The 22,558-nt window shown below is 50.1% G+C and overlaps 6 protein-coding genes across 19 annotated transcripts; 3 read left to right on the plus strand and 3 right to left on the minus strand.

Annotated features, from left to right (window-relative positions):
- Window positions 1–936: 936 nt before the first annotated feature.
- On the plus strand, window positions 937–1,071 carry FOIG_00624 (uncharacterized protein; the record flags this gene model as incomplete). The annotated part of the gene is made up of 1 exon (XM_031196903.1): window positions 937–1,071. The coding sequence occupies one exon, from the start codon at window positions 937–939 to the stop codon at window positions 1,069–1,071; it is 135 nt and encodes a 44-aa protein (XP_031072670.1).
- Window positions 1,072–1,158: 87 nt separating this feature from the next.
- On the plus strand, window positions 1,159–10,892 carry FOIG_00625 (adenylate cyclase). 6 transcript variants are annotated; one of them, XM_031196905.1, is made up of 5 exons: window positions 1,159–2,353; window positions 2,489–3,206; window positions 3,398–8,755; window positions 8,806–9,353; window positions 9,374–10,892. In XM_031196905.1, the coding sequence occupies exons 1-4, from the start codon at window positions 1,884–1,886 to the stop codon at window positions 9,052–9,054; spliced, it is 6,795 nt and encodes a 2,264-aa protein (XP_031072672.1). In that variant the 5' UTR covers window positions 1,159–1,883; the 3' UTR covers window positions 9,055–9,353; window positions 9,374–10,892. The 6 variants fall into 6 exon arrangements, with proteins under 6 accessions (XP_031072672.1, XP_031072673.1, XP_031072671.1 ...); XM_031196908.1 differs by having other exon boundaries at window positions 1,176–2,353; window positions 3,367–8,755; window positions 9,374–9,664; XM_031196906.1 differs by having other exon boundaries at window positions 1,159–3,206.
- Window positions 9,374–11,671, minus strand: FOIG_00626 (alpha-1,6-mannosyltransferase). The gene is made up of 3 exons (XM_031196910.1): window positions 11,457–11,671; window positions 10,954–11,403; window positions 9,374–10,900 (listed from the first exon to the last, which is right to left on the minus strand). Exons 1-3 carry the CDS (start codon window positions 11,467–11,469, stop codon window positions 9,705–9,707), a joined length of 1,659 nt encoding a protein of 552 aa, XP_031072677.1. The 5' UTR covers window positions 11,470–11,671; the 3' UTR covers window positions 9,374–9,704.
- A 142-nt stretch (window positions 11,672–11,813) lies between these two features.
- On the plus strand, window positions 11,814–12,853 carry FOIG_00627 (uncharacterized protein). Of its 4 annotated transcripts, XM_031196912.1 has the most exons (5): window positions 11,814–11,852; window positions 11,901–11,985; window positions 12,041–12,100; window positions 12,171–12,278; window positions 12,366–12,853. In XM_031196912.1, the coding sequence occupies exons 2-5, from the start codon at window positions 11,958–11,960 to the stop codon at window positions 12,419–12,421; spliced, it is 252 nt and encodes an 83-aa protein (XP_031072679.1). In that variant the 5' UTR covers window positions 11,814–11,852; window positions 11,901–11,957; the 3' UTR covers window positions 12,422–12,853. The 4 variants fall into 4 exon arrangements, with proteins under 4 accessions (XP_031072679.1, XP_031072678.1, XP_031072681.1 ...); XM_031196911.1 differs by having other exon boundaries at window positions 11,814–11,985; XM_031196914.1 differs by having other exon boundaries at window positions 11,820–11,852; window positions 12,171–12,844.
- FOIG_00628 (ubiquitin thiolesterase) lies at window positions 12,443–16,488 on the minus strand. Of its 5 annotated transcripts, XM_031196915.1 has the most exons (4): window positions 15,680–16,488; window positions 15,401–15,547; window positions 15,291–15,304; window positions 12,443–15,234 (listed from the first exon to the last, which is right to left on the minus strand). In XM_031196915.1, the coding sequence occupies exons 1-4, from the start codon at window positions 15,716–15,718 to the stop codon at window positions 13,230–13,232; spliced, it is 2,205 nt and encodes a 734-aa protein (XP_031072682.1). In that variant the 5' UTR covers window positions 15,719–16,488; the 3' UTR covers window positions 12,443–13,229. The 5 variants fall into 5 exon arrangements, with proteins under 5 accessions (XP_031072682.1, XP_031072684.1, XP_031072683.1 ...); XM_031196917.1 differs by having other exon boundaries at window positions 12,443–15,304; XM_031196916.1 differs by having other exon boundaries at window positions 15,401–16,488.
- A 3,488-nt stretch (window positions 16,489–19,976) lies between these two features.
- FOIG_00629 (uncharacterized protein) lies at window positions 19,977–22,312 on the minus strand. Of its 2 annotated transcripts, XM_031196920.1 has the most exons (4): window positions 21,959–22,312; window positions 21,436–21,740; window positions 20,561–21,349; window positions 19,977–20,489 (listed from the first exon to the last, which is right to left on the minus strand). In XM_031196920.1, exons 2-4 carry the CDS (start codon window positions 21,709–21,711, stop codon window positions 20,418–20,420), a joined length of 1,137 nt encoding a protein of 378 aa, XP_031072687.1. In that variant the 5' UTR covers window positions 21,712–21,740; window positions 21,959–22,312; the 3' UTR covers window positions 19,977–20,417. The 2 variants fall into 2 exon arrangements, with proteins under 2 accessions (XP_031072687.1, XP_031072688.1); XM_031196921.1 differs by lacking the exon at window positions 21,959–22,312 and having other exon boundaries at window positions 20,161–20,489; window positions 21,436–21,953.
- Between the last annotated feature and the right edge of the window lie 246 nt (window positions 22,313–22,558).

Genomic DNA, 22,558 nt, shown 5'->3' on the forward strand with positions numbered 1-22,558 from the left:
CAAAAAGAAGCGGGAAAAAGCAAGCAGCGCCTTCAAGACCCTGAATGGGACCGGAGCATGGGTCTCGTTTGTTCTGTACATGGTTAGTATGTCATTTGGTAGCTACTGCAGCCGGGATATTGAGATTCTTTGCGCACACAAAGGATATGATTTGGGGATTGTTTAATTGTGGATTATTTTGCGAGACTGAGAAGGCCCATGATGTACAGGGTTTGTTTCTCTGCGAAGTCTCATGGCTCAAGATTGTCTTTGATTGTTGTGCAGCAGCATGTATTCAGCAAACTGGGATTTACTATAACTTACAAGACAGGTGGAGCCGAAGCAAGTTCAGTTCGTGAACCATCAGATTCAATATGTAGTGAGCGGCGAGCGTGTGGTACGTGCGATGCCATTTCCGTGTACCTATATGAGATTGGATGACGCTACTTGAGGGTACCTGAGATTAAGTATTTCCGTATCCGTACAGCTCTCAGTGTTGATTTGCTCTGGCTATCCGTTAGGGCGTATGCACATGGAATTAAACAATAGGCGCTTTGCATTTGCTACTGGACGGGTCATGGACAAACCGGAGACACAGCATCTGCCATTCGCCTGAAAAATATGCAACGGGAAGGCAAATTAATCAAAACGGCAAAACATCTTCCTGATAAAAGAGGATCGATTTAGGAAAAATAACGTTTATTTAGACCTTGTATGAACAACAATCTTGTCGATTGTGCAATTTGCTCCACCACAAACAGGGGACTCAGGTACACCTGAATCTTGAATCGGGCGTAGCCAGCGAGTACCTTACCTTCAGTTTACCTTGCCCTGACCTTGCTCATCACACTTTGAGGTCGTTAGCTTGCCTTCCAGAGGACAGGGACAGCGGTTTAGTGGACATTGCCCCTGGAACCCAAGACACCTCAGAGACGGAGGGCGTCACTCTACTCAACCATGGATAACGCTAAGAACCAGCCTCTCTCGTCCTTCATCCGGCCCAGACACAGCGGACAGACCCCGGTCAATCTCACTCTGCCCCGGGCGAACGAAGCGCCAAAGACCAAAGCAGCCAGCATTGCGGACAGTTAGTTCCCATCTTTGGCGACCACTGGGCTGCATGCTATACTGAATGTCCCCAAGGTCTCTTTGCCTGCCCTTGGACTACACCTACAGACACTAACAATAAGTTATACTAAGGTATTCATTCATCTATACCAAGTACCTACACTGTACTGCACAATAGTTTTACCTACAACCAACTCACTCGTTCACCGGGCACACTCTTTGTTACTTGCTTGGACCTGATTGCCCTCACCCTAAGCCCCTAAGTGTCCTCTCTTGTCTTCTCATCCTCTTGCCCGGACATCGCCAGGAACAGGGAGCTCCAACTCAGCCTCATACGCCTACCTCTTGTTTCCAGACATGACGTGAACTCACCTACCACACATTCGGTCTGCTCCGTACCTTTACCTTAACCTTACCTTGTCTTGCCTAATACCTTCCAAGGATATCTCATCTCATCTCAATCTTTAAAATAAAACGACATACCTCACCTTTCCGCGTATGTCTCTAGCTACAGAGGATCTACCAATCTCACCCACCTTAGTAGCTTTGGACGTCCGTTCAACCCCGCCGCTCACAGTCACGATTTGCAACCCCGAACCCGAACTCGTCTCTTACCCATTCTACTGACTGGGCACCTATGAACGAAACTGAACCGAACTGCACTGAATTGACGGGGTCTTGTCTGTTCTCTCGCTAACAAGTTATCCACCGTGTTTGCTTATGCTTAGCTGCTCCGTGCCTGTCGTCTGTCCTGTCCTCATCCGGACCCTGCCTTACCCATATTATTCCCTATGGCTTAGGGCCTTACCATCAACGCCATCCACGCCCCGGCGACAATGACCAGGAATGAGCCCTTCAACCGCATCGGCTCGATCACGAGCTCTAGCAGAAGCAAAATCAGAGGTAGCAGCAGCAGCAAAAGCAACGATAACAGTCCGAGCGCCGCAAGTGCCGAGAGTAGTACATACTTTGCGGTCACCGTGAGGTCCTCGTCTCCATCTCAATCGCAATCGCAATCGCCCTCACCCTCAACTGCCTCCACTACTCCCGCTCCCGCTTCCGCTTCTACTATCTCCACTCCCATTCCCACTCACTCGCCTACTCCCAATCCGGCACCTAACGTTGATACTCTAACACCAACTCCATCATCCTCCGCTGCTGCTCCCGTTGCGACAGCTTCCCCTGCTGCTGCTGCTGCTACCACCTCTAATACCTCGACATTCTCCTCGACGCCTCGCCAGCAACCAACCCCTACTCCTTCTGCTCGCCCAAGCGCTGATGGCAATGCTTCATTGAGCAACCTTTGGTGAGTTTATAGTTGTGATTATGATTCCGATAATATGCCGTCTCCCGTCTCCCGATCCCCTGCTGCCATCTCCCGCCCTGTCGCCGTTCATCTCGCCTCCCACCATCCAGCTAAACGCTTTCCCGCATCTCACAGGTCCTCCTTCAAGGATGAGCCTCTGCTCTCACCAACTGCTACAAACTTCGCCCCTCGCGCCGGCGCCAATGCCCATCCCAAAGACCGTCGCATGAGCGACCTCACCAATTATCGACGTGAGCTCGCCGTTCTCGAAACCTCCCGAGTCCCTCAGATCCACCAGATTCCGCCCACCGGCGGCGCGAGCCCTCAAATAGCCCCGTGGATGAACCAGCCTGGTTCCCCTACGACCTCTTCCAACATGCCGACCAGTTTCTTCAACGATTCGAGCGACAACCTCTCCCTCGCCTCCCAGCTTTCTCCGGGTCATCAGATCAGTAACCGCCAACCACATCAGCACCAGTATCCATCTCATCCTTCGCAACACGATGCCCCCGAGGCTTCATATTTCGATGGCAGACGCCCATCCGCTGCCAGTATCCTCACAGCGAGCAGTCAGGGTAGCAAAACTAGTATAACCAGAGGTGGTTTTCGCAAACTTCAGGGCTTCTTTGGCGAGGAATTCCCTGGGCGCGATAGCTCGGATGGCAGCCTACCCACTTCGCTCGCGGGCAAGGACCAGCGTGGACGCTCTTATAGTCACAGCCGCCCCACACATAGAGATCGCAACTATTCCAATGCCACGGATCACACTCGCGATGCATCACCATCATCTTCGAGACCGAGAACTCCAGTTCCTGCACCAGAGGTGGTGCCATTTCTATACCAGGACAACAGTGTACGTACAACACCCGCCTCTGTCTCATCATCCTGAACCCCCGGTGACCCCCCGGTCTGGTCTACGATCGACACATTCCTCTCCGAAATTATCCCTTGGTTTTGTTTTTAGTGCCCAATTCGATTCAGCTGTCATCTCACTCACATAGCATTCTCACCAGCGTGGCTGGCACACTGACATCCATCTTATAGGACATCGCTCGATATGGCGAAGCTCCCGTCCGAGACATCATGACCGGACCCGATCGAGAGCGATATGTGGGTGATGGTTCCTCACAAATTCCCCCAAAGACATCGTCATCCTCGAGGTCGGGTCATTCTATAGTTCACTTACCCGGGCATCACCGACACCATAAGAGTAATGATGATCCTCGGACACTGCGGCCGACAATGAGTAGGGACGATACAGCGATTGGCACGCAAATGTCGCGCGATCGTGGGGGTAGTAGCGCCGTGTACTCAACCAAATCTAGAGGCCAAAGCCCGACACCAAGTACCAGAAGTGCAGGAATGACTTGGAGCACGAAATCCTCCCAAGTTGATGGACAAACTTCACCCGGTCATCATCATGGCAAACGCGGAATCTTTGGACGACTTAGAAGGCATCACAAAGATAAAGATGACATTGCTAAACTTCGCGACCTACCTCAATCAACAAGATCTCTCCAGCCGAAGACCTCGAAGCCTGACTTGCACCGCCCCAGCGATGTATCGACGACTACATTACCGTTCTCGGGGACCTTTGTCCCTGGGGAGACGAGCGATGTGCCTGATATGCGACCAATTCCGGGTCAACGTGGCGCAACTTTCAACAATAAGTTCCCTTTCGCCAAGAAGGGACGAACTCATCGGCCTCAAGACTATGTTGACGATGCAATTGGACCGACAGATCGTAACGATCCTAACAACATATATCATCTCGATACCAACCTGAACGATATGGAGGGCATCCTAACGAAACCTCCTCCACTTACACCTATGGATACTAGCTTCGTTAACAACGTCGAGCCTGAGCGCCACGATTCCATTATCTCCACAGCGCCTAAAGGCCGTTGGGATGCTCCTGACAGTTGGGCAGTGCGACGCAACACCGAAGATAACTCATACCATGGCCCTGAACCAGATGAGATCGGTAGCCCCCCTCGCCCAGAAGAGAAAGCATCGCCATACTGCATTCGAATCTTTCGCTCAGATGGTACATTCTCTACACATTCGATGCCTCTGGACTCGAATGTCACGGATGTCATCTCACAAGTCATTAAGAAGACTTATGTGGTTGACGGTTTGGAGAACTATCATATTATCATGAAGAAGCATGATCTTATCAGGGTTTTGACACCACCTGAGCGACCCTTACTCATGCAGAAGCGGCTCCTGCAGCAAGTCGGTTATGAGGAAAAGGATAGAATCGAAGATCTTGGCCGCGAAGACAACAGTTACCTCTGCAGGTTCATGTTCTTGTCTGCGAGGGAGAGCGACTTTCATGCCAAAACAACTGACATGGGCCTGGCTCGGGCTCAGAAGCTTAATTACGTGGACCTCTCTGGTCGCAACCTCGTCACAATACCTATATCCCTATACTCAAAGGCCATGGAGATTATCTCTCTGAACCTCTCGCGTAACCTCTCGCTCGACGTCCCGCGAGACTTTATACAGTCTTGTAAACATCTTCGAGACATCAAGTTTAACAACAACGAAGCTAGGAAACTACCGCCCAGTCTGAGTCGAGCAAACAGATTGACCTTTCTGGATGTTGCAAACAACCGGCTGGAGCAGTTGGAGCATGCCGAGCTCAACTCTCTTACAGGGATGCTGAAGATGAACTTGGCCAACAACCGGCTTAAACACTTGCCTTCTTACTTTGGAGCATACCAGTCACTTCGCTCTCTCAATATTTCTTCTAACTTCCTCGACAAGTTCCCCACTTTCTTGTGCAATCTACCAAGTTTGGTTGACCTGGATCTGAGTTTCAACGCCATTGCAACGATTCCTCACGAGATTGGCGGCCTGAAGAACTTGGAGAAATTGTTGATAACTAACAATAGACTTACGCACGCTGTACCAGCGTCATTTGGACAACTTGTCAGCCTACGCGAACTCGACATTAAGTACAATGGCATCTCGAGCATCGACATTATTTCGGAGCTCCCGAAGCTTGAGATTCTTTCCGCTGATCACAACTGCGTCTCTGCCTTTGTTGGACAGTTTGAGTCCCTTCGCCAACTCAAACTGAACTCGAACCCCCTCAACAAATTCGAGATTGTTGCCCCCGTTCCTACACTCAAGATATTGAACCTATCGAACGCCCAGCTTGCCAGTATTGACTCATCATTCGTCAACATGGTCAACCTCGAGCACCTGATCCTGGATAAAAATTACTTCGTTTCGTTGCCCCAAGAAATCGGTACCTTGAGCAGACTCGAGCATTTCAGTATTGCGAACAATTCCGTTGGAGAGCTACCAGCTCAAATTGGTTGCCTGACTGAACTGAGAGTGCTCAATGTTCGAGGAAACAATATCTCCAAGCTGCCCATGGAGTTATGGTGGGCAAATCGACTGGAGACTTTCAACGCCTCGTCAAATGTTCTGGAGCACTTCCCCAAACCTGCTTCCAGAGCACCACGGATACCAGGAGAGGAATCACAACCGGCGCCCCCTCCTGTCAATGGAAGAGCTGCGCCACTCGCAACTCTGTCGGCCACAGCAAGCTCCGAAGAGTTGTCGGACGATCGAAGACCCAGTCAAAATTCGAGCACGCTTCTCAGTGTCGGACCGTCTCCTCTTAACGCTGGCGACCGCAAGAGCTCTGTCGTGTCTGTCTATGGGAAGGGTGGCCGTAAGACCTCAGTTGTGTCTAGATCAGCAACTCCGTCGGCCCCTACGCAAACAGTCAACACCAGAAAAGATTCCGGGATGTCATCAAGGCTTAATAACACATTTGCTGGATCCCTTCGTAATCTTCACTTGGCCGATAACCGTCTGGATGACGATGTTTTTGATCAGATCACACTGCTCGCGGAGCTCCGAGTGCTCAACTTATCTTACAACGACGAAATCAGTGACATGCCACAGAGATCGATCAAGAACTGGCCTCAACTAGTTGAGCTTTATTTATCCGGAAACGCTCTCACGACATTGCCTGCCGATGATCTAGAGGAGTCGAGTTTACTACAGGCACTTTACATCAACGGCAACAGGTTTACCAACTTGCCAGCCGATATCTCACGGGCCAAGAACCTTGCTGTGCTCGATTGTGGCAGTAACTACCTGAAATACAACATCTCCAACGTGCCCTATGATTGGAATTGGAATCTCAATCCGAACCTCAGATATCTGAATCTGTCTGGCAACAAGCGCCTGGAGATCAAGCAGACGAACACAGGTCCTCTTGGGCCTGGCGCCGTCAACCGTGAGGAGTATACAGACTTCAGCCGTTTGCTTAACTTGCGTATCCTGGGTCTGATGGATGTCACTCTCACTCAGCCCAGTATTCCCGATCAGAGTGAGGACAGACGTGTCCGTACATCTGGATCACTCGCTGGCCACCTGCCTTATGGTATGGCCGATACTCTTGGCAAGCACGAGCACTTGTCAACGGTTGATCTCGTGGTACCAAGGTTCAACTCGTCAGAAACAGAGATGCTCTTAGGCTTGTTTGATGGACAAGCTTTGTCCAGCGGTGGATCCAAGATCGCTAAATACTTGCATGAAAATTTTGGTCACATTTTCGCTGGCGAACTGAAGCAGTTGAAAACACGATCGAATGAAACACCGGTTGATGCACTACGACGCTCGTTCCTCCAGCTCAACAAGGATTTGGTCACTATTGCTATCCAGCAATCCGAGGAGCGGCCATTGAAGACGCATAGGGGCTCTGGCCAGCCTGTAATACTCACCAAGGAAGACCTTAACTCAGGGGGTGTGGCAACTGTGGTTTATCTTCAAAGTACGGAATTATATGTTGCAAACGTCGGTGATGCACAGGCGATGGTGATCCAAACAGATGGTACACATAAGATGCTGACCCGCAAGCATGATCCTGCCGAGCCCAATGAGAGATCGCGCATTCGCGAAGCTGGTGGATGGGTTTCTCGCAACGGCAGACTGAACGATCTACTCCAGGTTTCACGCGCCTTTGGATACGTTGACTTGATGCCGGCCGTACAAGCAGCACCCTATGTCAGCAACATGACTATCCGAGAGCAGGATGACATTATCCTGATTGCGACTGGCGAGCTCTGGGAGTACCTGTCACCTGGTCTAGTGACGGATATTGCGAGAGCCGAGAGACAAGATCTCATGCGAGCGGCCCAGAAGCTTCGTGACCTGGCTATCGCATACGGCGCCTCGGGCAAAATTATGGTCATGATGATTAGTGTTGCTGACCTAAAGCGACGGGTCGAGCGATCCAGACTCCATCGCGGTGCTAGTATGTCGCTTTATCCATCTGGTATCCCTGATGACGCCCAGGTTCTCAATACCAGGAGGGGCCGAAGGACGAAGGGCGATGTTCTCGATTCATCCCTAAACCGACTTGAGGCAGAGATCCCAGCACCTACGGGTAACGTGTCGATTGTCTTCACCGATATCAAGAACTCGACAACACTCTGGGAGATGTACCCTAGTGCCATGAGATCAGCTATCAAACTCCACAACGAGGTCATGCGTCGACAGCTGAGACGAATTGGTGGCTACGAAGTCAAGACTGAAGGTGACGCTTTTATGGTCTCCTTCCCAACAGCCACGTCCGCACTGTTATGGACGTTTGCCGTTCAGATGCAGCTCCTCGATGTGAACTGGCCATCAGAAGTCTTGAACTCAGTGTCTTGCCAGCCTGTTTATGACAAGGATAACAGTCTTATCTTCAAAGGACTGTCGGTGCGAATGGGCATTCACTTTGGAGACTGTGTGAGTGAGACGGATCCAGTTACACGACGCATGGATTATTTCGGACCCATGGTGAACAAGGCGGCTCGAATCTCTGCGGTCGCAGACGGTGGACAGATCACGGTCTCGACCGACTTCATCTCGGAGATACAGCGGTGCCTGGAGAATTATCAAGATACAGATCGCGGTAACGCTTCTGGCTCTGAGGATACCTTTGACGACGAGACATATGCTAGTGCCATTCGAAAGGATTTGAGATCCCTCACCTCTCAAGGCTTTGAGGTTAAGGAAATGGGCGAGAAGAAGTTGAAGGGTCTGGAAAACCCTGAGGTTGTGTACTCGCTCTACCCTCATGCATTGGCTGGACGTATCGAATTCCACCTGCAGCATGAGAGGAAGGAAGAAGGAGGAGGAGGAGGCGGCGGCGATAAGCCAGCCGTCCTTGCACCCGGAGCAGAGCTCAGTATCGACCCAGATGCAATTTGGACTCTTTGGAGAATTAGTTTGCGACTTGAGATGCTTTGCAGCTCGCTGGAAGGCAATGAAGCCCCAGGGCTACAACCACCGGAGACAGAACTGCTCGAGCGGATCAAGCAGCGTGGAGGAGAGGTCACAGATCGCTTCTTGTTGAACTTCTTGGAGCACCAAGTGAGCAGGATAGAGGTGAGTTTGAGCTGACCTACACATAAGTGGAGCCTTACTGACAACGTTAGACCTGTATATCGACACTGGCGATGCGTCACCTTGCTACTGGTGGTGGCCCTATTAAGGAACTAGAAGATCTCCAGGGCCCAATGACTGCGATCTTGGATATGTTCATGGCGCAGAGGAAGGAACTTGAGCGGTACAGGAGGAAATATGGTGCGCTGCCAAGCTCCTCCAGTAGCGAAGATGAAGACGATGACGACGACGACGACGATCCTGACACAGAAGAAGGGAGCGACACAGAGCAAGAGTTGTGATTGGGTTCACACGATTGGTTCATTGGAACATTACCCGAGCACTTATATATGCTATAATTACCCACGCGACACGAGGAACACGACAAGGGGAGGGTAAACAGAACGCTTTTTGCTTGCACGATTTAGGGATAGCAGGATGCGATGGGACTTTTGGATGGGAAACTTTGTCTTTTGATTAGGTGCTGGGTTTGCTCTCTATCCCAGACGCTTCGGTGCGAGGTGCTCACGATGTGTTTGCGGTCGGGTCGGGTCGGGTTGGGGTTGGGGTTGGAAAAGACATTGGGTTCGAAGACGGCAGGGCAGGGCAAGGCAAGGCAAGGCAAGGCAAGGCAAGGCAAGGCAGTACGTGGCGTTGGGCTATGGAGAAAGCAAGAAAATATTGATAACTGGCTGCTCTGTCTGCCAGGAGGCTCACATACTATACTTTGTTGCGCTCAGTGTAGATTGGGATGATGGGTTCTTGTCTTTTCAGGGGTTATGGATGGCATCGAGGAGTCCACGCAGGCATGTATGCATTGTTTATACGATATGATAGGGCATTACAAAATCAGATGATGTAGTATCACAAGGCACGGCCTCACACTCACACTGACTAATTATTGAACTGTGATGGAAGCAGACACTTATTTTGTCTCGTCTTGACGATCTAATTAACTGACACGCCTCAAGATTCGGATTCGGGGTGACATTCGAGGTCCAACCCACCAACCACCTGTATAGCCCCTAACCAGATTTCTGAGAGCAGCGACATTTGCGCCCAGTCCAAGTATTTTCTCACCACCGATTGTTCCCTTTTCAATCTCATCTCCTGCAGCAGGAGAGCCAGGCTTGAGAATCTCAACACCGTCGTAACCCGTGACAACTCCTATAACCTGCCAGCCACCCAACACCTTGCGTGGGTTCTCTGCGAGAGTATAGTCGAAGCGCTCCCAGAAACGCGGCCAATAAAGTTGGTCTCCCTTTTCGGTCTTGTCGAAGACTAGAACAGGTGCCGTAGAATCAGGGTGGGGGTGGATGGGGAAAGCGATGGGATAACCAGATGGATTTTGCCCAAACAAGGTCAGCCCCGTCATGCAACTCAAGACGTCGGCGTGGACGTCGATGACGGGAGTAGGGTCATCACGGGTGATGTAAGAGAGTTGCTGAAGTGCATCGCCGCCGGGATAGTTAAGTGAAGAGAATAGGAGCATGGCAGTGCTGCCTGCGAAGCTGACGAGGACTGACAGGGCGATAACGGCAGACAAGCCACGGTAGATGATGGATTTAGAGGCGCGAGAGGAGACAAAATTAGCGCCGAGAGCTGCAGCGGCAGTCAGAGGCGGCACAACATAGAAAATGAAACGAGCCTCTTTATGAGGCTGAGCAGAATAAATGGCCACAAAGAGCAAGTTGGGGATCAGCAATGCCTGCGTAGCCCGTGATGTGCCAGGCTGGAGTAGTGCATACACTGTCAACGCTGGCACGAAAGGGTTGAGCAATAGCTTGGGAAGCGCTGAGGTGAAATAGTAATGCCATGGAGAAATGCCCCATTCTGACGAAGATCCAAGAATAGCGTTGAAGTAGAAACCCCATAACTCAGGCCATAGGGGCTTCTGCCAGAAATACGAGTCAATAGGTACTGAGATAAGCAGTGAAGAGATGAATGAGCCGAGGAAAGTGAGAACCAAGGGGCGCAGACCGATACGACGCGTGAAAAGGAGGTAGAGTCCTGTAGTGCTGAGAAGAACAGCGACTTCAGAGCGGAAGATGGCTGCTGCGATAACCAAGAGGGCGATGGCTTGTTTCTGACGAGCAGCAGAGAGATGAGGTGACGATTGGGGAAGTAGGAATGCTGAAGCAAGGGTAGCTAGTCACAGTGAGTTGATGCTTTTAGAATCGATGGTGAATGAGATGACCTACTGAGACAGAATGCATACATGTTTGGCAACGTCCGGGAAACATAGTAGTTGATATGGAACTGACTCGCCATAAACACCACCCACCAAGCTGAAACACCTGATCCATAAGCTCTCCTGAGAGAGGACCTGAACGTCAAAAGCGCAGCAACATTAGCCGCGCCAAGGATTCCTCGAACTACAAGCTGTGCATGCTGAAAGCCAACAAGAGCGACGATGGGCTGCCCTAATCCTGCGAGGAGCACAGCACCGAGAAAAGTACGGGGTACGGCGCCGGGAAAGGTGAAGTGGTCGTAAGTATGAGAGAGGCGTTCATATATGTCCTGAGTGGGTGTTCCGTAGATCAGGATGTCGTGGGCTGCTTGTATATTGAAAGACTCCTCCACTTTTGTATAGGGGGACACAAGTAGATGAACGAGTGGGATGGTGATGAGAAGACACGTTAGGAAGACATCTGGGAATATTTAGTACACCTTGATTTCACAGTGCAAAGAGAAAACGATGTACCTGAAGTCTTCATCTTGGCTGATATAGAGCTCTCGGGACGAGAGCTACTGTAGGTACCTTCGAGCTTGGTCGTATCTCGAAATGCTTGGTTTTCAAGCAAAAGGCTGAAAGATCTGAAAGGTGAGAGAAGCCACCAGATCAACAAAATCTCTCCATGCCAAACCAACCGCTATAAATGAATGGGAATATAATTCATTACAAGTCTATTGTTCAACATGAGCGAATGAATGAATTACCCATGAGCTTGTTACCTCTTTAGGGGTCCTCGGATCGGTCTAACAAATCACCCGCCACAGAACACTCGTCACCCCTTCCCCAGCTCTTGCATCGACCGTTCAAGCCACCATTGCAAAAGGTACGTACCTCGAAACCAGTCAAGGTACCAGCGAGTGCAAGGCAAGTCCTTGAGATGGGATAGTTACACATCATCGCTGACTACCTTAGCTACAACCAAGACCACCAATTCTCAATCCTTTTTGACCTTCAGCGCCGTCGCCCAAAATGTGGTTCTTTGGTAGCTTCCTCTACGGTAACAATCCCCCTATCCTCCTTATCCAGAGCGCAGCAGCTAATATAAATTTCAGTTTGTATTCTACTCATCAACGCCGTCGCTGTCCTCTCCGAAGATCGTTTTCTCGCGCGCAGTACGAAATTCTCCCTCCCTGCTCGAGTCTATATAGCCCCGCGAATTTCATATCTAACCTGATCTCCCAGTCAATCTCTCTCCCGCTTCTTACGACCCTGCGTTCGGCGCTGGCCCCGATGCCAGCGTCAAAGCCAAGATCATCAATCTCATCGCGAGTGTCCGAACCATCATGAGGAGTACGTTCAACGCCCAAACCCACGCCGCGCAAACATAACGAGCTACTACTGCGCCTTCTGCAATACGAGGAACTAACGTAGCAATAGTGCCACTGATCTTTGTCAATTCCGTTATCATCCTTTATGAGCTCATACTTGGTTGATTAGCGGGGTGCCACAATACAAGGCGCAGCTGTAAAAAGAGGACACGGTAGACTTTTCTAGGCATCAATGGAGTCCGGCTAATCTTGGAACTGGAGTTTTTGTTGTTGATATGAATCACGGGAGACCATGCGTGGGAGTACTACTCTTTGATATGGATACGATATGGAACGAGACAGGACGAGATGCGGAACCCTCTTCATGATATAGTAGTGAAGGTAATCTTATTGCATACGTGTAATGCTGAACATACACATAATGTTTCAGACGTTATCTCCTCAGTTCGCTCATAGGCGTCTTGTCTTGTTCAAAATATACCAAAATAGCTAAATGCACAAAGGCCTGTCTAAGCTTACGAGGGCTTTCGACCAGGACCTCCAGACACCTATGTATAATACAACTGCCACGCTATGGGTGGTCTTATTCGGCTCTCGGTCAACATTTATCGATCAAACAAGCCCATTCGAGCAGTAATAACCAAGTTTGCCTTCTGCTCCATGCACCCGTGTTCCATCTTCTACTTGGTACCTTCTGTAATTAGGCCGTCTTGCCTTCACATAATGCAGGCTACGGCAAACCTGTTTCTCCTGAGGCTCAGGACAACAAAATGCCAGAGACCCAAATGCTGAATGCTTCTGAGGACCCCCGTCGCCTTATTATGCTCTTGTCTCATGCAGTGAGTGCTTCATTCAAAGCGCAATGGGTATCCGTATCCTGCCATCCACTAACACCCCCGGAACACAACGATGTAATGCATTCCGAGTTCCCCCTTCCCGTATGTAGACGTGATAGGGTACGCGCATGTTGGAATTACGAAAGCAAATTCGTGCTCTTTTTACGTCCCAAGCTGAAGCTGAGGCGATCCTTGAGTTTGTCGTGTTTATCGCTTGCATCGCCGTTAGGAGTATCAGGCGTTTGCCCAGCCGACTTGTCTTTGTGGAAAAGCGAGAAACTTCTCCTTGACATCGACTTGCTGCCGCGTTTGGTTCGGTCGAGAATTCCATTGCTCTGAGGTGATCCGTTTTCTTTCTTTCTTGCTTCCTCTTCTTGTGCTGCAGACTTCTTGCTGGCTTCCAACACTTTGGCTAGTTCATCGTTCTCATTTCGTCGTGCCTGTATCGCTTTGTAATTATCTTCTCTTCGTTTCTTTTCGTCAACCTTGGCCTGTTTCTCTCGCTCCTTTTCCGCAAGTTTCTCGGCCTTCTCAGCAGCTTCGCGCTCCTTCTTCTCTCGTTTCTTGTCCTCTTTCGATTTGGCTTCTTCTTTCTGCGTAGTGACACGAGCCAGGCCATTTGTTGTAGCTGCAGCTGCAGCGGCTGCTGGGGGCGTAGGATCCGGTTGGGGAGCCGAAGGCATGGCTGGTGCCGTACTGGCATGGGCAAGATTTGCCATTGACTCGTGATGCGTCAGGGGCGACATGGGCTGCGTTGCTTGCCGTCTAAGAGGCGCCGTATCTGATTTGTCCCCGTTCTCCTGAGCCAGATTCGCTGCTTCGCTAGCGAGTTTTACCTCCTCCATGCCCTCCTTCTCTTGCTCCTCTCGCACTTTCTCAAATGTCGTTTCCTGGTAAAACAAAACGTACGCGGTTGCCATCCCTGGCTTGTCACCGAAGAAGTTGCGGACAAAATTCTTGTCCACCGGTTCAACCATCTCGTCGTCAAACAGGATCCATCCCCTGCCCGGAACCTTGATGATAGACACGTAGTGACCATGGTAGGCATTACCACCAATGTGTACCACTACCGCATACAGCTCATACAGTCGATCCGGGTCTTCGGCATTATCTGTCGTGTTGAACATGCGCAGGTGGTAGGGATACACGACCCTGTGAAAGAGCTTTTGCAAACGACTGTAATCCTCGGTATACTTGAACCGCTTTAAGTGGAGCGTCAAGATCTTGGGTAACCGCTTCACCTTCATTCGCTTCTCGGCCTCCTGAAGGCCACCACAATGGTCGCAGTGGAACTTGTTTCTCTCACAGAGCATCTCCTCGGCTGAAAACTTCCTTAAGCAAGATGTCACTGATGAATGCTCTTCCAAGTCAATGGACAAATCAAGAAATGTCTCATCGCGCTGAGAAGCAGTCTCGCAAGTCAAGCACTTGGTTTCTGATGTGAGAACGCCTTCAAAAATGTCATGGACCCATCCTGTTGCCGGGGAACTTGACCCAGCTACGTGATTTACCATGGCAGATCCAAGAGCGTGTCCCACTGAAGTTGCCAGCCCATCAATGCCGTCAGCTGGCGCCTGCAACTGCATCTGGCGAGCTGTGCTCTCAACGCTGTTGATGACATCATTCAAAACCAAACCGTAGAACTCATGAGCGTCTTGGTGCATTGAGTTTCGAAACATTTCATTGTCGCGCTTGAATATCTCGAGGAATCGTTGGGGACTGAGGACTCCTGTGTGGGTGTTGCTTTCCAACAATGCCAGAAAAATGTCCTTAAGTCCAGTAAATGTGCATTCATTCATGCCATAAGAAGTGGCATTCTCTCGTGCCAGTTCCAGGATAGGCCCTTTGATCATGGCTTGTTTCTTCTTGTATTCGGGTGTATCAGGTTTGTCTTCAGGTCGAACGCCAACCTGTCCAGGCAACTGTTGATTCATGGCCTGTCGTTGCTTGATCACTTGGGATGTACTAAGGCCCTTTTGTTTTGGCAAGGTCTCGACAGGGTCAGTGGGCGGAGGTCTGATGGTGATGGGAACCTTTGGTCGGCTGCCGTTTGTCTCCGAGGGCATAATCGGGGGATAATTGACAACATTATTCCTGAAAGATTCGGAATAAAACAGAGCCTGAACGATCGAGTTGCAGTAGCTACACAAAAAGTCAGCATCGTAATTTGGCTGTGTGATGTCTCACCCAATTCGTACCATGTGTTCCCAAACTGTTTTCATGTTAGCCTAGTTCTTGCGATGGTAAGGTATTGACGATGATGAAAAATAACAATAATTCGGGCGGGAATAGGTAGGGCTCGACGTACATTCTCGAGGCCGAAAAAGCGATCGGCGCCGTCGTCTCGAAGGGGAGCGGCATTCTGGAGCATCTTCTCGAGCGGCGTGAGGTCGAGCACGGGCTCTTCTTTCTTCTTCGCGACAACATCTTGCTTGTTGGGTGTAGTGGTCGTGGCCTATGAACCGAAAGCGAGCGGGATTTTGTCAGTCATGAGAAGTAATCTTGGCGCAACTTAGAGTGAGCGAGAGGAGATGGGATTGGGACAGTCCAGGGCAGAAATGGAACAAGGAGCGAGTCCAAGACATACAGTGCCAGAACCCTTTATTTTGTTGAAAAAGCCGGCCATGGCGATGTCGTGATCTCTCCAGTTGGAGCAAGTAATTCAGTCGGAAAGCCGTGGATAGGTGAGCCGATCGAGGAACGTTATCAAGGCCGACCCGCACGCAACAGCTGCGCAGCAGCAGCACTCAGCGAAGACGATCGCAATTGAGACAAGTGACCATTCGCGAATGGCTTCGTATCTTCTGAAATGGCCAAAGAGTCGCGCAAGACGGGAAAAGCTGAGAAATCGCAAGCCAAGTCGGTTTTAGAGTTGCCGAGTTGTGAGCGAGGATGGATTATGGCGCTGGTGTTGGCTGCTGGGCGTCCTGGGGAAAGCGAGGCGCGGGTGTGTGGCGTGGATGCGATAGCGCCGGAGGGAACTACTTGCGGTGATCTAAAAGCCGAACCGGAGACAAGAGACAATCGATGGTCTTGGCTAGAGAGAATCCGACATAGGTCGTTACCAAGGGAATTTGAAGGCACCTTGAGATAGATGCAAAAGAGAGGTGTTAAGTTGCTAAAACGGCAAGAGAGAAAAGGCAGGCAAGACAGCTACCAACTGCAGAAGGACTTGGGTAGAACCACAGGCGCAGTCGAGGCAGGTAGGGATGAAGGTGGCGGGAGGATGCCCTAGTACAGTAGAGGTCGAGTCCGGGGGAAGTAATAGTGGAGGAGGAGGAGGAGGAGTGACCTGGACCCAGGTCAGGTTCAAGAAGGAGAAGGATGGATCAGTGGCCTCGTGGTTGGATGGTGCCGTGCCCCAACATGGTAGGTGCTGTAAGCTTGTGAGGTCCTTGTTATCGATGTTTTGGCTATGTGTCTCTCTGCAGGATTTCACTTTCAACGGGCCTGGATCATGTATAACATGGACAGTACGTAACGGTCTCCTGGGCAAAACAAGTCATGATGAGATTAGAGCCCAAACAAGCCGACTATCGGTACGTACAGAACCCGTTGACAAAGCCCATCCGGATATTTCCTCTTTGGCGCACAATTATTCGACAATGCTAACGATAATGGTTGGATTGGGTGATCGATACCTCCAGCAACGTTCTACAGCCGGAAGTGCTGCCGCCTCGACTCTCCTCTCCTGCATCGAGCTACGAAAAGGGCCCAGCTCGCGCAAACCCCAGTTTGCCTAGACCAACGGAGCCCCCAAATGGCCCCCTCCAACTCACTAGGCCGCCATGATGGTGCCTCGCGAGTGGGTCCCCCAGAAACTACCATCCCAGAATCAGAGCTAGAAACGGAGCGCGTTAACTCGATTCCTGTGTTCCTGTTAGATCATGAGGTAGAGATAGACACCGTTCTCGGGTTTTCAGGAGCTGCTTGTCCGAAGAGCTGGTAGCTTACCGCTGCCAAGAGTCTTTGATCACATAAGATGACATCTACACCGTTGCTCCCCAGAGTTGCTAAACGACATCATTGTTGAGGAGGGTCCTGCTTGGGTTTACGTTTACTGGGGTCCAAGGCCTGGCTGAAGATTAAACGTGGTGTGGACGGTTGATAGACGCCAGACAGTGGCCCCATGTCTGGGATCCATTGGCTGTTACGGTAGAGCCAAACGCTACCAGGGCTAAAAAGTAACGACATGGATATGGAGTTTGGAACAAGCTTCGGATTGACCACTGCGAGACATCGAAACGAATATGAGTGAGAATTGGATGATGAGTCCAAGATATGAAGAGTACCAAGATGGGCCCTTCAAAGTACAAACGGGAATTGTTTCGATGGAATTGAGTTGATGGCCCCAAGCTCAGGGTCTGTCTGACCCTTTGGTTTGGCTGGAGGTAGAATTCGTGAGACAGGTAAGGTTCCATCGGAGGAGCATCGACCATGTCTCCTGCATCCCCTCCCGTCCAATCTTTCAAATCGTTAACGGCAAGACCGATGCAAATGATAGTTACCTGCTTCTAAATCAGCAAATAAACTTCTTCCACGATAACTACAGAAAGCGAAAATTCTTCATCCTCTTCCCATCTGACATCGATAGTCAACATCTAAACAGCCCACATCGGCATTGATCACCGAAAACTCCCTCGCACATGTTCCCGGTACGTTCTGCACTAACATTTTACCCCAACGGTTTTTGTGATTCGAGAACACTGTTACAATTAGAGGGAATATGATAGATAGTACAGGTACGAAAACTGTGTTAACTGCCTTTAGCCGCAACCGACGACCAATTCTAAACTAGCGGGTGTATTTGAGTCTCAACATGACATTGTCAATCTAAGCACCAACTTACACTGCTGCTGTAGATGCGGTAAATAATGAACAGCGCCACAACTCTTCGGCTACAAAGCCCCCGGCCAGGATGACCTGCAAACCCTGCTACCGTGAGAGATCGTTGCCCTTTCACTAGTATCACTTTTAGCCGACCCGAGGACAACGACTCAGTTTCTGACGGGAGGCTGAAAATGGTCGAGCTTTCAGCACTCTGCCACAACCGGACGCCGAGGGAGACCAGCCACCGCCAAGTCGGATACATTTCTTGGGCTCCGTGATGCTGACTGAAGCAACTTTCGCCTCACTGGAATACCTTTGGCCAACCTTTCCAGGCTGGACACCATTCGATATGTCTGTCTTGTTCCTGAGGTGGGCTGGACTAGTTAGACTGCGATCCACCCTCCAAAATGTCATGTCTAGGTAGTCTTGGATTGCTGGCACAGCATTTCTGTTTGGTGGAAATGTTTGTCTTTTCTGCAAAGGTGTCTCCTCATGCAAAGCAACGCGCTCTTTATTTAAAGCATTGATCACAGGCGCTCCCTTCTGTCATCCTCCTTGGGCAGAGCAAAAAGTGATGCAAGACCAGATTTACACCCTGGTCAAACCCTTGCTCCTTGGCATTGTTAAATGTCAACGAATATGAAAGCTGACTGACAAATGATTAGTTCTCTGGCTACTCTGGATTTCATCACTTTTGGTCATCTATGAGAAGAATCTCAGCATTGAACATGGGTGCTACATACAGCTTCATCGTGTTATTGATCAGGTCGCCGCTACCATGAGTATTTCTATAATTCATCAACATTGATGCTCACCAACCGAAGACAACCCCTCATTCGAAGCGTTTATGTAGTTAGACTCAGATTGTGGGGTTGCCATGCGGCACATCCCCCGTACCCACCCTGCAACTGAACTGTCACCAATCACTAGATCACTCGTTCACAACCGCGGTGACGGTATCCTATCAGTTTGGTCTGCCTCCCATCCTGATCGCCGTCAGTCGGCCCGTTACTGTTGACATGCCTTCTTATGCTTTGAATAGGCACGGATGCTGGAAATAGCAAGACAGCAAATGGTCTCCTGACTGCATCCACCCCATCCAAGTGGCACGACAGCCTGTGTTGGTTAGGAAATTAGGTGCGGACCTATAGTCCTCATTTATCTGCGAATATCCGGGCTACTCACGTGCGCCGGTCCCGGAAATGTTGCTGACTGCTGTCTGGCTGTCTTGGATATTCGCTCATCTCACCGCTGTTGGTTGGCTGACTGATAACCAGAACAATCCCTCGGCATACCATCTTTTCCGACTTCCGAGGAATTTCGTTCAAGTGGATATTCTTCTCCAGTATACGTTAATGGTTAAAGCCAGTGTTGCCAGTTCATCCTGACTGTGTTGGTTCCTCGATGCTGATCCAACGTTAGGTTGCGGAGAGGGAATATATAATATCGGCGAACCAATGCTACGCCTATGGCTAGTGATGATGCCGCCCAAACTGCACCTTCACCAAAGGGAGCAGTGTTCTGGAACAAGCGCCAGTTCCACTAGCTCTCTGTAGTTTCGTAACCGGCCGCGCATCGCATTGCATCAACGCACACAAACCGCGCCGCTCCCCGCGGTGCCCACCCATCTCGATCATGTACCATGACGGCATTAGACGTGCCCGTTTGGGAAAAGTCTAGATTCGCTCCACCACAGTAATACCTACGTACACTCTCGTAGACATAGCCGCTCACTGCAGCTCCGATATTGAACACAACCAATGTCAAATAGAGTTGTCAAGCGCTGGACTTGATATGGGTGTTGACATCATGATATTGGCGTTGACATCCATTCTGCTAAAGTGCCCTATTGCCTCAGTGCCATATTAGACCCTCAACCGGAGACGTAATGCCGGTATATACACCAGACCCTCTTTTGTCAGCTCGCTCAGGTTTCCATGTTAATTATCAACCAAAAATGTGAGCGGCACAGCCGGCTTTCGTTATAGCATACAGCTCACATAGCAAAGGACCAGGTACAGAATTATTGGCCGTAACATAGAAGAACCCGAGTTCACGTCCCTTGGCGATTATCAATTTGCCCGGCTGCAAGCTTCAATGTATCCTCCAGATCGCCCATGCAAGAAACTACTAGCGGGATGACATACAAATCCCTCTCACGGATCGAATCGAACCAAGCGTGGCATGCTTCCGTCTACAACATAGCTGCTCGAGACCCAAGTCGTATTCAGACAAGGATGGCTGCTGATAAGCTGTGTACTCCCAGGGTCCAGGCAGGCCGTTCCACATAGATGCGATTATCCCGACGATAAATATCACTCACCCTGTTGCTTGGAATCCAGCACTCTCATAGAAATGGTTTGTTTATTGGCCTATCAACACTGTCTCTTGCTTCTAATCCACCTGAACGAACAGAAAACGAAGTCACACCAAAAAGTCCTTGACAACTATGGCACAAGCGACTCATGCATTTTTACAAGGGGAGCCGATATAGCCTACTCCTGCTTCTGGGCTGGAGGTGGAGCGCCGCCAGTGGTTGGAAGACCCATAAAGATCTTGAAGTAGTCCTTCACACGTTGTTAGTAGACAATTCCGAAGGTATATCTAGTCGCCATCGAGTTTGCGCAGGAATACTTACATAGATCATCCACTGAAGTCCGGTAAGAGTACCGATCATGACAATTCGCACGGGGAGACCATTCCATAGGCCACCGAAACCAATGTCCTTGTATATTCTGCTCATGGCGCCGCCGAAAGCCTCACCAGGTTGACGGTTGGAATTCAACTTGCTGACCATAACATCGGCGGGGTGGGAGACGATGGCGCACAAGATACCGGCCAGGTAACCACCAGTAAAAGAGACACCAGTCTGGGCAGCCTTGCTATAGTCACTCTTTTGACCGGGCAGGCGATCATAGATCATCTCAACAATGGTTTCAAACGAGGCAAACTTCATCATTGTATAGGGGATTTGGCGACCCCATAGCGGATATAAGCCTTTGTATAGGCCAGCGACGCCTTCCTTGCCTGTGATGGCGCTGATGCCTTGGACTGTTCCGGTGTAGGGGTTAGGGATCGAGCCTTGCATACGGACCTTGACGGCTTCGAAGGGGCAGAGGGCAAGATCAGCGAGAAATTCAGCAGAGGCAGAGGCTGCAAGATATAGACCGGTCTTGTACTTTTGTGCAGCCTCAGGACCAGCCATATCAGAGTACGTCTTCTTGAAGTATTCGTACCAACCATACTTGAAGGCGCCTTGGGCAGAGTAGCCAAAGAGGGTTGGACTCCAACCCGTGAAGATACCACGAACGCCTTCAGCACGGTAGATCTTGCCCCAGGCCTGAAAGTTACTGGTGTAGAGTTTTGAGTCAACTTGTCGACGGGTTTTTACGAGATCCAAGGGAGTTACGGCAGCGTGAGTGAGACCCTGGTTCTGATGAGTACAGTTTCTTTATGCTAGAAATTGGTAGACGGGGAAATATTCCTCGGCTGAACACTAAAATGGGCACTTACACAGGCCATCAGACCACCAAAGGTGCAAGCGGCATAATACTTTCCAGAGTATAGCTCGATCTTTCCAGCCTTGGCTTGAGCTTTTGCGCTCGCCTTTTCAAATTCGGCTGTCGCCTCGGCGCTCAGCTCCTTGGCTTTGCCCTTCACATCTTGTACGACGGAGGAGTAAGCGGGAAAGAGCTCAAGGTGAGCCTCATAAGGAGTACGGGGCTTTGCTGAGAGAGGGCTGTAGACCGTTCCCTGGAGGACGTCCTTGGATGGGTGCAACGGGGACATTATAGCAGTCCGATGCAGGCGATGATGTTCTACCAGTCCAGTGTGTTAGTGATACTCATGTAAGTCAAGGGTGGAGCTCATCAGTTGATACTCTAAGCACGAGTACCACGTAGAATGATTGCAGTGATAAATAAGGAGGAGACAAAGAAAAGGCGCAAATATAGGTGCACGAAATATGGTCTGCCCGATTGAGCCGGCTGTTGATACAATGCGACTCGGGGAAAACGGTTGCTGCTATTAAACGTACCTGATATGACCTTTCAGCTCCAGCGAGAGAGCTTAACCCACAAACTAACACGCCGTAATAGGTATCGTGAGAAAATATTGCAGGATGATATGAAAGAAAGAAATCAGGAAACGTCCAAGGAAGGTTGGTGTAGTACCTTATCTTGCGGAGTTAAGGTGGTATGCGACTCCCAATTCCGTGAATAACGGGAAGGATGACGCTCGTAGCAGGTACATTTGAGCGGGTGGTGACATCACGCTTATCACACCTACCTTCCATCTTAGATGCGCTTTCTCATATCGTATTGGACACTGGTTTATCTCACCAATGAAGTGCATTCATTCTCTGAATACTGGTTCCCACCATAGCTCAACCATTTGCTTCGCCTTTGATACACATACATTCCACTTAGACGGATCTCTGTTGAACGCTAATTAAGAACTCTAGCGGGAAGATCCACGGCCTGCAGATGGGGCTTGTTCCCGGAGCTGTGGGGATAGCTAGAGCTCTGTTGCTATCAAACCCCGATGTATGATTTATTTCGACACTAGCTAGAAAACATATGCGATGATAGAATAAATGATGCAGAATCCCGCTCATATCCGTCACATTCTTGTCATC

Source organism: Fusarium odoratissimum (assembly GCF_000260195.1).
Source record: "Fusarium odoratissimum NRRL 54006 unplaced genomic scaffold supercont1.1, whole genome shotgun sequence".
NCBI lineage: Eukaryota > Fungi > Ascomycota > Sordariomycetes > Hypocreales > Nectriaceae > Fusarium > Fusarium odoratissimum.